The 15819-nt window shown below is 45.2% G+C and overlaps 1 protein-coding gene across 13 annotated transcripts in view; it reads left to right on the plus strand.

Annotated features, from left to right (window-relative positions):
* LOC137348063 (supervillin-like) overlaps positions 1–15819 on the plus strand; it is a 162862-nt gene that overhangs the window by 80752 nt on the left and 66291 nt on the right. For all 13 annotated transcript variants that reach the window (XM_068013189.1, XM_068013193.1, XM_068013191.1 and 10 more), the window contains one exon: positions 12962–13109. In XM_068013189.1, coding sequence (XP_067869290.1) covers positions 12962–13109 — 148 coding nt within the window. The remainder of the gene's footprint in view (positions 1–12961; positions 13110–15819) is intronic.

The following is a 15819-nucleotide window of genomic DNA, read 5'->3' on the forward strand; positions in this document are numbered from 1 at the left end:
CAGATTGCACAAACCTGGCTCGCTGTATTGCCAAACATGGCCCCAGGAGTTGGCCTGTTTTGAAGAGTGGTGAGCAAAAACGTGTTCAGACTGGTACAGCCAGGGAGACAGAACACTAAACCAATGAGGTCACAGCAAGTCTGAGTAAACTGGCAACTTTAGTAGGCTCACTGAATCTGATTGTTTTGAGTACATAAACCCACAATGAATGGATTCTGCTGTATCTTTTAGGGTTTTTTTTGAACTGACAATATCGTTTATCACAGCTTTGGAAGCTGCCAGCTGTTTGTTCTATTTTTAGCCTGTGGCCACGATTAGTTCTGACATTCCCAGTGTGAGAATTTATTGGAGCGCAAATACCCTTGGAGACACACGGGGATTCTCAGTGAACAGCCTGTACCGTTTCCCTTACATCAGGGTGTTGTAAGGACAGTCTGTGGTCTATCAACACCCACTGATGCGGAACTGCTGCAGACTCAGTCATGAGTTGACTTTATTTGTAATGAGTTCTTTTGTGTAGTTAGCAATCATCCGTAGGAGGAGCGTTGGTACTCAGCTGTAGAAAACCTTTCCACGTGTAACACTCAGTGCTTCAAGAACAGGTGGAGCATTGGCCCCAATACAGAAGACTTCTCGGTTGTCCCAGCGGTGATTTAGCTCCAGTCTCAGTAGCGCACTAGTCAATCTTCCACATTTACCATATTGGCTCACTATTATGTGCTCCCTAAATGATTTAGATTTAGGCGCAGCATGTGATCATTTTTCCAGTAGCAATTCACATCTACCAGGAACTGAGCGAGACTGATCAAATGTAGGACTATGTCAGCTAGGGGCGTACTGGAGGGTCATGCAAGAATACTCACTTTTAATTTCTATTGACAGGTGTATGCTGGTTTTGAGTTGGGTAGGCCCCTGATTCCTCATGGTATTATTGATAACAAGAAATGACCTTCTACATGTCACGTTGTCTCAAAGTTTTTTTAAATTTTTTTTTATTTATTTAGAGATACAGCACTGAAACAGTCCCTTCGGCCCACCGAGTATGTGCCGACCAACAACCACCCATTTATACTAACCCTACACTACCCCCATATTTTCTACGACATCCCCACCATTCTCCTACCACCTACCTACATTAGGGGCAATTTATAATGGCCAATTTACCTATCAACCTGCAAGTCTTTTGGAGGTGGGAGGAAACCAGAGCACCCGGCGGAAACCCACGCAGACACAGGGAGAACTTGCAAACTCCGCACAGGCAGTTGCTAGAATCCGAATGCTGGAACTATAGTTGAATAAGTGGCTGCAGCAAGGGTTACACGTGCTTTGCGTATAAGTTTAACCTGGTGTTTTCCTTGACCAGTGATTGACAGTTTCGGTAGCCAATTATGAAATGATCTTTCATTGGTAATTTATTCTTTAGCTGGGGCACTACTCAGTTAAAGTGGAAGACAATGTGTCCTGCTAATAATAACTTGCATTCATATAGCGTCTTTAAAGTAGTAAAACGTCCCAAGGCACTCCACGGGAACATTGCCAAACAAAAGTTGACACAGAGATATTAGGAAAGATGACCCAAAAACCTAGTCAAAGAGTTCGGTTTTAAGGAGTGGCTTTTAGGAAGACAGAAAGGTGGAAAGGTTTAGGGAGGGAATTCCAGAGCTTAGGGCCTGGGCAGCTAAAGGCACGGTCACCAATGGTGGAGCAATAGAAATTGTGGATTTATTTTATTGAGAGATACAGGCCCTTCGGCCCACTGAGTCTGTGCCAACCATCAACCAAACATTTATAGTAATCCGACATTCCTACCACATCCCCACATTCCTCTACCACCTACCTATATTAGGGACAATTTATAATGGCCAATTTATCTATCAACCTGCAAGTCTTTGGCTGTGGGAGGAAACTGGAGCACCCAGCGAAAACCCACGTGGTCACAGGGAGAACTTGCAAACTCCGCACAGGCAGTACCCAGAATTGAACCTGGGTCGCTGGAGCTGTGAGGCTGCGGTGCTAACCACTGCGCCACTGTGCAATAGGTCAGAATTGGCGAAGTGCAGACTTCACGGAGGGTTGTGAGCCTGGAGGATGTGAGAATTATGGAGGGGAGAGGCCATGGAGGGATTTCAAAACAAGTGTAAGAGGTTCCCCCTCCCGTTTCCCTCCTTACTGATGGTTCTTGACTTTAGGATTTTGATAAAGGACAAATTGCACCGACACAGGGTTGGGCTGAACCACAAACTTGTTTATTAAAACCCTCCTAACACCCTGATATAAAAACCTCTAAAGGACACCACACAACACCTTGATTGGTTAGTTCGATTTAAATCCCTCCAGGATTTAACCTCGGCTCCCACCCTAACACACAAGTCACCATGACTTATACGATAACTTTTCCAAAAAAAACAGACAAAACCCCACATTTCCGCCCCAAACTCACTCAATTCAAAACCCAAACCCTCCCAGGATTTGGTTGTTACACTTAAAATTGCTTTAAACTCTCAGCCCCAAATACATCTTGGATTTGGCTGATAAATTACAATCCTCCATGCGATTGGTCCTTCCGGTGAGAATTTATGGGTCCACGAGCCAGGTTGACCATTCCTAACCCTCCTTTTTGACTGCAGTGCCAAACCCTTCGATCTTGTCCTTTTTATGATGAGCCTTATCGAAATATCATAAACACATCCCCTGAAGCCAACCTGCTGGATTGTCAGTGCGTAGCACCTTTTAATCCCTTTCATCTGTTACCTGCCTGGTCCAGACAGATCCACGCAGTGCTGATGTTATTTCCATGACAGAGAACAATGAACTCCACCAAGCTGACGTATTCCAGGCTCCAGAGCTGATATACCTGAAAAGGTTTCTCTCCTGTCTTGACAGGACTGAATGCTGTAGTCTGGGTTACAGTTAGTTGTAACAATGGCCTCCGCAATTACTTAATTACATGATGGCAGTTATCCTTTGTCACTGTTATGATAATGTCACAAAGTCCAGTCCTTTAACAGTATCAGTTCTGTTGTGAAGTTGGAATGTTTGAAATTGACCCCTTGGAATGCAGCCTGCCTCTGTGTGTTTTGTGTTGACGTTTGGCTTTTATTTACAGTACTAGTATCCGAGGGGGTAGGGGTTTTTTCTCCATATTTCATCAAGTCCAGTTTTAAAGTCCAGTTGGTGGGGGGGGGGGGGGTATGGAATTCCGATCCCACACAAGGATGAGAATTTTAAAATCGAGGAGTTGCAGGACCAGGTGCAAACTAGCTCATGGGTGATGATTGAACAGGGCTTGAGGCATGGGTGGAGATGGCCGATGTTACAGTGTATGCGGTCTTGGTGACGGAGAGGGATAAGGGGTCGGAAGTTCAGTGTCACCCTTGGTTGGTGCTATGGAAGATTTAGAATGGGGTCAGAATCAAGCATCACATGATCAACGCACTTTCATATTGGACACTTTCAATGAAAATGGTGAAGGGGCTGCGTGATGCTGCTCTTTTTTTTAATTCATTCGTGGGATGTGGGCGTCGCTGGCTACGCCAGCATTTATTGCCCATCCCTAATTGCCCTTGAACTCAGTGACCATTTTAGAGGGCATTTTAAGAGTCAACCACATTGCTGTGGGTCTGGAGTCACATGTCGGCCAGACCAGGTAAGAACAGCAGATTTCCTTCCCTAAAGGGCATTAGTGAACCAGATGGGTTTTTACAACAATTGACAATGGTTTCTTGATTACACTAGACTAGCTTTTTAATTCCAGATTCATTAATTGAATTCAAGTTTCAACATCTGCCATGGTGGGATTTGAACCCACGTTCCCAGAGTATTAGACTGAGCCTCTGGGCTACCAGTCCAGTGACATTACTACTATGCCACCACCTCCCAAGTTAGTTAATGTGACCTGCAGAAATGTGAGTATTGTGGAGGTTGGCAAAGCAATGAGACCTACAGTGGCCTGTTTTTGTGCTGTAAATTCTTTGTAATTCAGTGTAACACCATCCACTGCGGCCAGTGCTGTTCAGGGCACTTTCAGCCATTAAAACAGATCGAGGAGAAAGCAACCAGTTCAGCAGGTTCTGAGAAACACCTTCCAATAGCTGTTAAATTGGACTGGGTGAACTCAAACAAACTTTTAATTTTAAAAAAATGATTAGTAAACAATTGTATGGATTTTTCAGTCCTGTTCTTATTACCTCATCATGTTAGCCCCCGTGGAAGCTATATTGCTTTCAAATGCAATCAAATTCATCTGACTTGTGGAATAAAATGGGGGGAGAAAAGAAAATGGTTGTGTCATGAGGCACATAGCAACAGGAGGAGGCCATTCAGTCCCTCGACCCTGCTCCACCTTTCAAATAGATTTCATTGCATGATCTCCCGTCTCCAAGAGTTCTGCCTGGTCACACAGTTGTTTTTCCCATCGCCAGTATATTTATAATTAATAAACAAAGGTATTTAAAGAAAAATGAAAAAACACATAATTTGTTTTAATGATTTTTCTACTGGTTTGCTCACAGCAGTGTCTAGGGAATTACGTTTTAATTCCTGGAGACTCCATAACAAGCTGGTTAGGCCGCAGCTGGAGTATTGCATACAGTTCTGGTCACCACATTACAGGAAGGACATAATTGCTCTGGAGAGAGTACAGAGGAGATTTACAAGAATGTTGGCAGGACTTGAAAGTTGCAGCTATGAGGAAAGATTGGATCGGCTTTAAACAGAGGAGGTTGAGGGGTGACTTAATTGATGTGTACAAAATTATGAGGGGCTTAGGTAGAATAGACAGGAAGGACCTGTTTCCCCTATCGGAGAGGTCAATTCCCAGGGGGCACAGATTTAAGTTGATTGGTAGAAAGATTAGAGGGGATAGGAGGAAAAACTTCTTCACCCAGAGGGTGGTGGGTGTCTGGAATTCACTGCCAGGATCAGTGGTGGAGGCAGAAACCCTCAACTCATTTAAAATGTACCTGACATACACCTGAACTGCTGTAAGCTGCTAGGCCACGGACCAGGTGCTAGAAGTAGGGATTAGATTGGGTGTCTAGTTTTTTCAGCCAGCGCAGACATGACTGGCTGAATGGCCTCCTTCTGTGCCATAATGTTTCTATGGTTCTAAGCCTGAAGAGTTGGCAACCCTACTCTGCCCCACCCCACACCCTCCTAACCTCCCCACCCCCAACCCCACAAAAGACATACAACATGTCCACTTCTAAAATTGACATTAAACCTGGCTGAGACGAGAAGACTTTGAGGGTAATTTTAAAGTAGTGCCCGTTCGTACTGGCCCAGGCCTAAGCCATTTCATGAACCACATTAGCAGGTCACTGGTGAGCTCATTCTGATTTTCACAGAGATGCCCATTTAATTGGCCTGGAGACGGGCTTGCCATCCAATTAAGGAAGGCGGGTGAGCTCTCAAAGCTGGAGGGCCAATCAAAGGCCTTCCAGCTTGAAAGCAGCAGACGGCTGTGATAGAAGTTACATAAGAAGGAAGCTTGTTCAAAATGGAGGTGCCCTCTCTCTTACTTTTTAAAATCTAAATTAAAAATCACTTTTGTTGCCAGGCCACCCCTAGGTCTGCCTAGAGTGCTGGCCCCCTGCTCTGCCGCCGAGAGGCTGCCTCCAGGCACCTTAACTGGCCCCGCCGCCTGCGGGAACCTGGAGGCCGACTGGAAAGTTGCCTGCCTCCTTTAATTAGCCTTTAGTGGCCCTTAATGAGCTGTGACAACTACCTGCCATATGCGGTGGGTAGCCTTGCCAACCAGCCCCCTCCCCATCCACCCTCCACAAAAATGGCCCGGAGGGGCAATGGAGCCTGGGAACCAGCACGCCAGCCGGTGGGGCTATTTTTAGCTCCCACTCACTTCTGATCCTGGCCCCAGTGGGGGCTGCAAATCCTGCCCGGTGTTTCTACTTGCAGGTGAGACTAGGACAAGGGCCATGAATATAAGATAGTCAGTAATAAATCCAATCGGGAATTCAGGAGAAACGTCTTTACCCAGTGTAGATTGTGGAGTAGCTGCGGCAAATAGCATAGATGCAATTAAGCTGGATACGCACATAAGGGAGAAAAGAATGGAAGGATATGGTGATGGGGTTAGATGAAGATGGGTGGGGGGACTCGTGTGGAGCATAAAGACCGGCATGAACCTATTGAGCCTAATGGCCTTATCTGTGCTCCAAATATTTTGTAATAGGTAAAGAGCAGCTTTTCCACCAAGCCTGTCCCGACACTTATAAAAACATAAGAAATAGGAACAGGAGTAGACCATTCGGCCCCTCAAGCCTGCCCCGCCATTCAATAAGATCATGGCTGATCTGCTCCAGACTTCAACTCCTCTTTTGTGCCAGCTCCTAATAACCCTCAATTCCCCGATATTTCAAAAATCTATCTACCTCCTCTTTAAATACTTTCAGTGATATAGCCTCCACAACTCTCTGGGGTAGAGAATTCCAGACATTCACTACCCTTGGAGAGAAGAAATTCCTTCGCATCTCAGTTTTAAATGAGTGTCCTCTTATTCTGTAACTATGTCCCCTAGTTCAAGAATCCCCCACTCATGGAAACATCTTCTCAACATCTACCCTGTCAAGACCCCTCAGAATCTTGTATGTTTCAATAAGATCACCCCCCATTCTTCTAAACTCTAATGAATAAAGGCCTAACCTGTTTAGCCGTTCTTGTTAAGTCAACCCCTTCATCCCAGGAATCAGCCGAGTGAATCTCTTTTGAACTGCCTCCAACGCCAGTATATCCTTTCTTAAATACGGGGTGTGGCTTCACCAACAGCCTGTACAGTTGTAACAAGACTTCCCTACTTTTAAACTCCAACCCCCGAGCAAAAAAGTCCAAAGTTCCATTTGCTTTCTTAATTACTTGCTGCGCCTGCATGCCAACTCTGTGTTTCATGCACAAGAACACCCAGATCCCTCTGTGCTGCACTTTTTTGAAGTCTCTTTCCGTTTAAATAATGGTCTGCCTTTTGATTCTTCCTACCAAAGTGCATGACCTCACACTTTCCTACATTAAACTCCATCTGCCAAGCTTTTGCCCACTCACTTAACCTATCTGTATCCTCTTATGTTCTCATCACAACATGCCCTCCCATCTATTTTTGTATCATCAGCAAATTTGGATATGTCACACTCTGCCCCTCCTCCAAGTCATTAATATAGATAGTAAATAATTGAGGCCCTAGGACTGATCTTTGGTGGCATTCCACTAGTTAGTTCTTTCCAACCTGAAAAAGACCCATTAATCCCGACTCTCTGTCTTCTGTGAGTTAACCAATCCTCAATCTATGCTGATACATTACCCCCAATACAGTGAGCTCCTATCTTGTGTAATAATCTTTTTTGTGGCACCTTATCGAATTCCTTCTGGAAATCCAAATACACGACATCTACCAGTTCCCCTTTATCAACTCTGCTTGTTTTCTCCTCAAAGAACTGTAGCAAATTTGTCAAACATGATTTCCCTTTCACAAAACCATGTTGTCTCTGTTTGATTGCGTTAAGCTTTTCTAAATGTACTGCTATTTCTTCCTTAATAATGGATTCTAGCATTTTCCCAACAACTGATGTTAGGCTGACTGGCCGATAGTTTCCTGCTTTTTATTTCCCTCCCGTCTTGAACAGGGGTGTCACATTAGCAGTTTTCCAATCTGCCGGGACCCTCCTGGAATCCAGTGAGTTCTGAAATATTTCGACCGATGCCTCCACTATCTCCGCAGCCACTTCCTTTAAAACCCTTGGATGGGGGTCATCAGGTCCTGGCAACTTACCTGCCTTTCGTCCCATTAGTTTGCCAAATACTTTGTTGATATCTATGGGATGTTTATAGTGTCCTCCACTGTGAAGACCGATGCAAAATATCCATTTAAATTATCTGCCATTTCCCTGTTCTCCATTATCAATTCTCCAGTTGCATCCCCAAGGGTCCCACACTCACTTTATCTACTCTCTTTCTTTTTATATACCCATAGAAGTTCTTGCTGTTTGTTTTTATATTTCTTGCCAATTTACTTTCATAATCAATTTTCTCCCTGTTTATTAGCTTTTAAGTCATCCGCTGATAGTTCCTAAAAAAAATTCCCAATCCTCTGGCCTACCACTAGTTTTCGCCACTTTGTATGCCTTCGTTTTTGATTGGATACTCTCCTTGACCGCCTTTGTTAACCACGGGTGGTTCATCCTTCTCATCGAGTCCTTTTTGACCGGGATAAATTTTTGCTGAGCGTTATGAAATATCTGCTTAAATGTCTGCCACTGCTCATCTATTTCCCCAGCCTGCTTTCGAAAACTCTTTCTTCAGACCTCTATAATTGCATTTGTTTAAGTTGAGGACACTGGTTTGAGACCCGAGTTGCTCACCCTCAAACTGAATTTGAAATTCTACCATGTTGTGATCACTACCCCCTAGAGGATCCTGAACTAAAATATCTCTTATTAATCCTACCTCATTACACATTACTAGATCTAAAATAGCCAGGTAGGTTTTGCAAGGTAGGTAACAATCCCTGATGCACTCTACAAATTCGTCTTCCATGATACCTCTGCCAATCTGATTTGTCCAGTCTGCCAATTTGACCCATGAAAATTGTAGTGCTCTTCTTACACGCCTCCATTATTTTCCGATTTAAACTTTGTCCTACAGTAAGGCAACTCTTCGGATGCCTATAGATCACTCCCACCCGTGACTTCTTCCCCTTGCTATTCCTTATTTCCACCCAAACTGATTCCACATCATGATCTATTGCACCTATATCACTACTCACACTGCACTGATACTTTTATTAACAAAGCTACCCCACCTCCTTTTCCTTTTTGCCAGAACATCGAATACCCTTGAATATCGAGTTCCCAGTCTTGGTCACCGTGCAACCATGTCTCTGTAATAGCTATCAAGTCATATTTATTTATTTCTATTTTATTGAAAAATACAGCACTGAAACAGGCCCTTCGGCCCACCGAGTCTGTGCCAACCAACAACCACCCATTTATACTAATTCTACATTAATTCCATATTCTCTACTACATCCCCACCATTCTCCTACCTACTCTAGGGGCAATTTACAATGGCCAATTTACCTATCAATCTGCAAGTCTTTGGCTGTGGGAGGAAACTGGAGCACCCGGTGGAAACCCACGCGGTCACAGGGAGAACTTGCAAACTCCGCACAGGCAGTACCCAGAATTGAACCCGGGTCGCTGGAGCTGTGAGGCTGCAGTGCTAACCACTGCGCCACTGTGCTGTCAACTCATCTATCTTGTTACAAATGCTGCATGTATTCAGATAAAGAGCCTTAAGCTTTGACTTTTTACCATAGTTACTCATTCCGTTTCTAATTTCTGCTGCACTCTTCTGCTTATATTTTCTGCCCCTTCCTGTCACACTTTGATCACTGTTCGCCTCTTCACTACCCTGTGCCTCTGCTCTCTTGTTTCTTTTTGATTTTTTAAACTTCCCTTCAATTGAACCCTCCCTCCCACCCCACTAATTAGTTTAAAGTCCAATCTACAACCCTAGTTATACAATTCGACAGGACACTGGTCCCAGCATGGTTCAAATGAAGCCCGTCACAGTGGAACAGCTCTCTCCTTTCTCAGTACTGGTGCCAGTGCCCCATGAATTGGAACCCATTTCTCCCACACCAATCTTTGAGCCACGCATTTACCTCTCTAATCTTATTTACCCGATGTCAATTTGCACGTGGCTCAGGTAGTAATCCGGAGATCATTGCCTTTGTGGTTCTGCTTTTTAATTTAGCCCCGAGCTGCTCATAGTCCCTGAGCAGAACCTCTTTCCTAGTCCTACCTATGTTGTTGGTACCTATGTGGACCACGACAACTGGATCCTTCCCCTCCTACTCCAAGTTCCTCTCCTGCCCAGAAGAGATGTCCTTAGCCTTGGCACCAGGTAGGCAACACAGCCTTCGGGACTCCCCGTCTTTGCTGCAGAGAACAGTATCTATTCCCCTAACTATGCTATCCCCTATTACTACTACATTTCTCTTTTCTCCCCCCACTTGACTGGTGCTCTGAACCACAGTGCTGTGGCCAGTTCACTCATCCTCCCTGCAGTCTGTGCTCTCGTCCACACCACGAGCAAGAACCTCATACCTATTGAGGCTGCTCCAAAGCTAAATTTTGGATCCCCATGCCTGCCTCACTCGCAGTCACACCCTCCTGTCCCTGACCACGGTCCAAATTTGATGTAATTAATCTAAGGGGTGTGACTATTTCCTGAAACACAGTGTCCAGGTCACTCTCCCCCTCCCTGATGTGTCGCAGTATCCGCAGCTCAGACTCCAGCTCATCAGCTCTGAGCTGAAGTTCCTCGAACAGCCAACACTTGCTGCAGACGTGGTCACCGTGGATCGCACCGGTGTCCACCAGCTCCCACATACTATAGCTGCAACACATCACCTGCCCAGCCATCTCTATTCTAATTAATTAATTATTTAATTTGGATGTTAAATATTTGGATGTTTGATTTAAATTAGAAGTACTTGTTTAAATAATCAATTGTAATTAATACTTCTAGTCCTGCTCAGTGTTTATACTCTTTTATTTATTTTTTAAAATTTTATTTAGAGATACAGCACTGAAACAGGCCCTTCAGCCCACCGAGTCTGTGCCGACCATCGACCACCCATTTATACTAATCCGACATTAACCCCAAATCCCTACCACATCCCCACAATTCCTCTACCACCTACCTATACTAGGGGCAATTTATAATGATCAATTTACCTATCAACCTGCAAGTCTTTGGCTGTGGGAGGAAACCAGAGCACCCGGCGAAAACCCACGCAGTCACAGGGAGAACCTGCAAACTCCGCACAGGTAGTACCCAGAATTGAACCCAGGTCGCTGCAGCTGTGAGGCTGCGGTGCTAACCGCTGCGCCACTGTGCTGCCCTGATTATCACACTTACTGTTACATTACCACGATTGAAAAAATTTTAATTACCCAGTTCCTAATTTGAACCAATACCATATATATATATATTATATATATATATATATATATATGATAAATTATAAAATCAGCCTTAGCTTTTAGTTTTTATACTAATGAATCGATCAAGTCTTATTTATATTTGATGAACTTAGATTAAATTAAAAGCTCACCCCGGCCTGCTTTCTGTTTCCCCGCGCTCTCTCTTGATTGTAACGTCACTTTTCGATTTTTGATTTGCCTCCGAACCTCCCGCTGCTTCTCTCTGAATCTCCTTATGATGCTAATGCATCATAACTGGACATTTCCCACCCTCTCCAAGCCATGTAGTCTCCCAGAGGAGGCAAAAGCACCAGAGAAGAAGCCAGTGGTAAAATGAGGGGCTCTGGAAATGTTTTTCTCCAACCGAAACCAGTCCCGGAGATCATAAACATTTGTTATGTTAGTCTAATTCATGCAACACACTTCTACAGACCTTACTGCCTCAACATGCAGTGTTTACGTGCAGATGGTTTGTTCAAAGCTCCTTAACTCACTCCACAGAGGTGGTGGAGGCAGGAACCCTCACGACATTTAAGAAGTATTTAGATGACCAATTGAAACGCCCATAGCATACAGGGCTACGAGCCAAGTGCAGGAATATGGGATTAGAATAGTTGGTTGCTGTAAGGCCGGCACAGACATGATGGGCCGAATGGCCTGTTTCTGTGCTGTATAACTCTAAGACTCTATGAGTCATGAAGGAGAATCGTTAAACAGTCACTCCGATGTTAAAGAGTTTGTCACATGGGAAGGTTTAAGCTTTTTGTCCTTTGACATTTCTAAATGGCCCAGTTGATGATAAACAAACTGTGTTGGTGTTGGAAACAGTTGAGCTTTCCCATTGATTAGAAAGGTTTTTGATCTTCTAATTGCACGTTATCTTTCATTCACTTGAGCACACAATGGGCAGGATGTGATCGACACAGTAGAGACCTGTATGTTAACTGAGACTCCATACATTCTACAGCTTTTGTTTAATAGACGTGTCGAGACCAGGGAAACTTTTTGATTAGCACAGAGTGTTCATCTTAATTATCTTTGTTGTTGAGGAAACTGCTAGAGTACATAAAAGCTGATCAGTGAGGTGACGTAGAAACAGATAAAAGGAGAAAGAATGTGCAAACAGTGTAGGTTGGTATATACATATTCCATGGAAACCATATTCTGGTGCGTATGTACACAGTGACTCAATACCACAATCTGAGATGTTCGGTTCTTATTCTGAAGTGAGAGCATCTCATCTGTTAGTACAGTGTACTAGGAGAAACTGGGCTTTCTAGGGTGACACCTGAACTCAAAGGCCTATTCACTTCTAACTAAGGTCTTATGTATGTGTGGTATAGGAACATAGAACAGGAGTAGGCCACTCAGCCCATCGACCTATTCTGCCATTTAATGAAATCATGGCTAATCTGTATTCCAACTCCATCCACTTGCCTTGGCTCCGAATCCCTTAATATCCTTGGCTAGCAAAAATCTTATCGCCTTCAGATTTGAAATTATTAATTGAGCTAGCATTTACTGTTTCTTGTCGGAGAGAGTTCCACATTTCTACCACTCTTTGGGTGAAGTTACATTTCCTAGCTTCTCTCCTGAATGGCTTGCCACTGAATTTAAGGTCATGTCCCTTTGTCCTAGACTCCCCCATCAGCAAAAAATGTTTCTCTCAATCTACTCTATCAATTCCTTTACAAGTCCTATAATCCTCAAATCAAATCAGCCTTTAATCTTCTAGGGAATACAAGCCTAGTTTATGCAATCTCTCCTCGTAATCTGATCTTCATACGTTTTCCCTGTGTGACCTGATTGCAAAACATCAACTACACAGGCACTGGCGTTTCTAGTGCTCATTCAACTACTTCCTATGTCGGTGAATTGCTCCAACATCTGTGACTCTAGGCAACCCAGTGCTTTCTCTCTTTTTAAAAAAAACAACCGTGTTGAGATACTTTTTTCTCTGCCAGAGAATAGCAACTGATATCGGGGGACAGATATCACTGGAGGAACGAAAGCATCTGATCAGTGTAAGCGAGGAGCAGTGGAAAGTGAAAGGCAAAGGTGCCTTCAACGACTCCACACAGTTCACAGTGGCTGCACGCATGGCGAAAAAAGGTCAGCACCAAATTTCTCAATCTTAGAACATGTCTTGATCGGAAAACTAACACTGGACATCTCAAAAGGTTTTTCTCACTAACACAATTAAAAATTGGAAGTGAAAACAGAAAGTGCTGGAACGACTGAGCAGGTCTGGCAGCATCTGTGAAAAGGGAAACAGAGTTAATGTTTCAGGTCGACGATGTCTCGTCAGAACTAAAAATTACAACGATTGGTTCCATTTTCTAGCTGTTGGAAAATATGTGTCACAGTTTGTTTTCAAATTTTTCTCTTTCCTTCCATTTAAGTTTTAACCCCTAACCTTCCGTGGACGATGCCAATCCTAGTTGAAGGGGCACACAGGCAACATGTCTCGAAGCCACTACTAATACCTCCCCTGAGGTGACCATCCTAAGGTGCCCAAGGTTGATCTGGGGCTGGATTTTGAAAGCCTGGTGGGAGCGGGAGTAAGCATGCGTGTGTGATTTGAAGATTGCGTTGTCAGAGATCAACACCGAGTCCCACCACCCCGGGAACGTGAAGCAATTTTTAAAGGGACGCCAGGAGGGAGGGAATGGGAAGGGCGAACGTCACCAACTGTTGAGCTCATTGGAAAGCTTGTCAGGAGCAGTTTGTAAGGTTCAATAAGAGGATACGGGGAACACAGCAGGGTGCAGAGGTCATGAACACTGTGAGTGGGAGCCATGTGGGCTACTGGAAGGTCTGATTAAGATGCTGGAGAAGCCTAAAATAAAACCTCACTGCTGCAAAAGTACCACAGAGTTCTCCGTTGCTGGAACTGAAAGACTTGCATTTGTCACTGGTGAGTGGTAGGAATCTGGAGAGGGACGTGAAGAAGCTGGCAACACTTGGGCAGCTGGGGTTGGCAGGGGGTAGGTCTGATAAGCAAATGTGCGCCAGCTGAGGGAGGTCAGATGGGAGCAGGCAACTCTGACATGTGACAGAGCAGCCAGCATAACCTTCAGCAGATACATCTTCCTGGACAGGAGGAGGCCGGAGCAGCACAGTGGGGGACTGCAAGGGGAAGAAGGCACTACTCAGCACATCGGGTCTACCGCCCAAGAGTCAGCTACCTGCAAATGACAGAGTGCCAGTGCCACAGGAGGCTACACATATCCAGGCAGATAGTCTTGGACATTTGTGTTCTGATCCACAATGACTTGAGGCCCCGCGGCCCCGATGACAATCCCTTACCTGCGGCCGTCAAGGTCACCGTCGCTCTAAATTTCCGTGCAACCGGGTTGTTGCAGGAATCAGCTGTGGACTTAGGTGGCATCTCTCACTTGGCAGCTCAACACGCCATCAGACAGGTGATGGATGCTATATTCCAGTAGTCGATTTAGAGATACAGCACTGAAACAGGCCCTTCGGCCCACCGAGTCTGTGCCGACCATCAACTACCCATTTATACTAATCCTACACTAATCCCATATTCCTACCACATCCTCACCTGTCCCTATATTCCCCTACCACCTATCTATACTAGTGGCAATTTATAATGGCCAATTTACCTATCAACCTGCAAGTCTTTGGCGGTGGGAGGAAACCGGAGCACCCGGAGGAAACCCACGCAGACACAGGGAGAACTTGCAAACTCCACACAGGCAGTACCCAGACTTGAACCCGGGTCGCTGGAGCTGTGAGGCTGCGGTGCTAACCACTGCGCCACTGTGCCGCCCTTGGGGAGGGTGGGGGACTGCAACCACTTTGACACAGATGGGCCTGTGCAGGCACAGAGGGCTTTTCTGCCATCGGTGGATTCCTTCATGTCCAGGGGATCATCAGTTGCATCCATGTAGTCATCAAGGTACTGACGGACCAGCCAGTCAGAACAGAAAGGGCGACCACTTATTGAATGTCTGTGACCACAGGAAGCGAGTCTTGCAGGACTGTACCCCGTTCCCAGGCAGCTGCCATGACTCCTTTATCCTGTGAGAGTCCCAGATGCCGCACCTCTTCAGGCCCACATCCAGACACCATGGGTGAGGGCTGGGAGGTGAGGGTTATGTCCTCAAAAGATGGCATCTGACGAACATTCAAAACCCAGACACAGATGGAGAGAGGCACGATAACCAGATCCACCTCCTAACATGGATCTGCATTGAACAGACCCCATTGGCATCTTCAAGATGCACTTCTGTTGCCTTGACAGGTCAGGTGGTGCCCTCTAGTACAATCCAACCAGAGGGTCCCATATCGTGGTCGTCTGCTGCACCCTGCAAAACATAACAATACAAAGAGGCCTGGAGATGGATGAAGAGGAGGACCTGGAATGCCACTCTACCTCAGAGCAGGACTGGGAGAAGGAAGAAGAGGATGAAGAGGAGAAGGAAGGGCTTGCTCAAGAGGTGGTCAGTGACCAGGCAGCACAGGACGCCAGGCCACGCCGTCCCAGACATCAGAGTGAATTGCACGCTGGCATGGCCACAAGGGCCACACTGATTCAGCAGTATTTTACCTGATCACCTACTGAGCCATTCCAGCTGATAAAAACATAAGAAATAGGAGCAGGAGTAGGCCATTCAGCCCGTCAAGCCTGCTCCGCCATTCAATAAGATCATGGGTGATCTGCTCCAGACTTCAACTCCTCTTTTGTGCCAGCTCCTCATAGCCCTCCCTGATATTTCAAAAATCTATCTACCTCCTCTTTAAAAATACTTTCAGTGATCTAGTCTCCACAACTGTCTGGGGTAGAGAATTCCAGACA

Source organism: Heterodontus francisci, chromosome 33 (assembly GCF_036365525.1).
Source record: "Heterodontus francisci isolate sHetFra1 chromosome 33, sHetFra1.hap1, whole genome shotgun sequence".
NCBI classification, from domain to species: Eukaryota; Metazoa; Chordata; class Chondrichthyes; order Heterodontiformes; family Heterodontidae; genus Heterodontus; species Heterodontus francisci.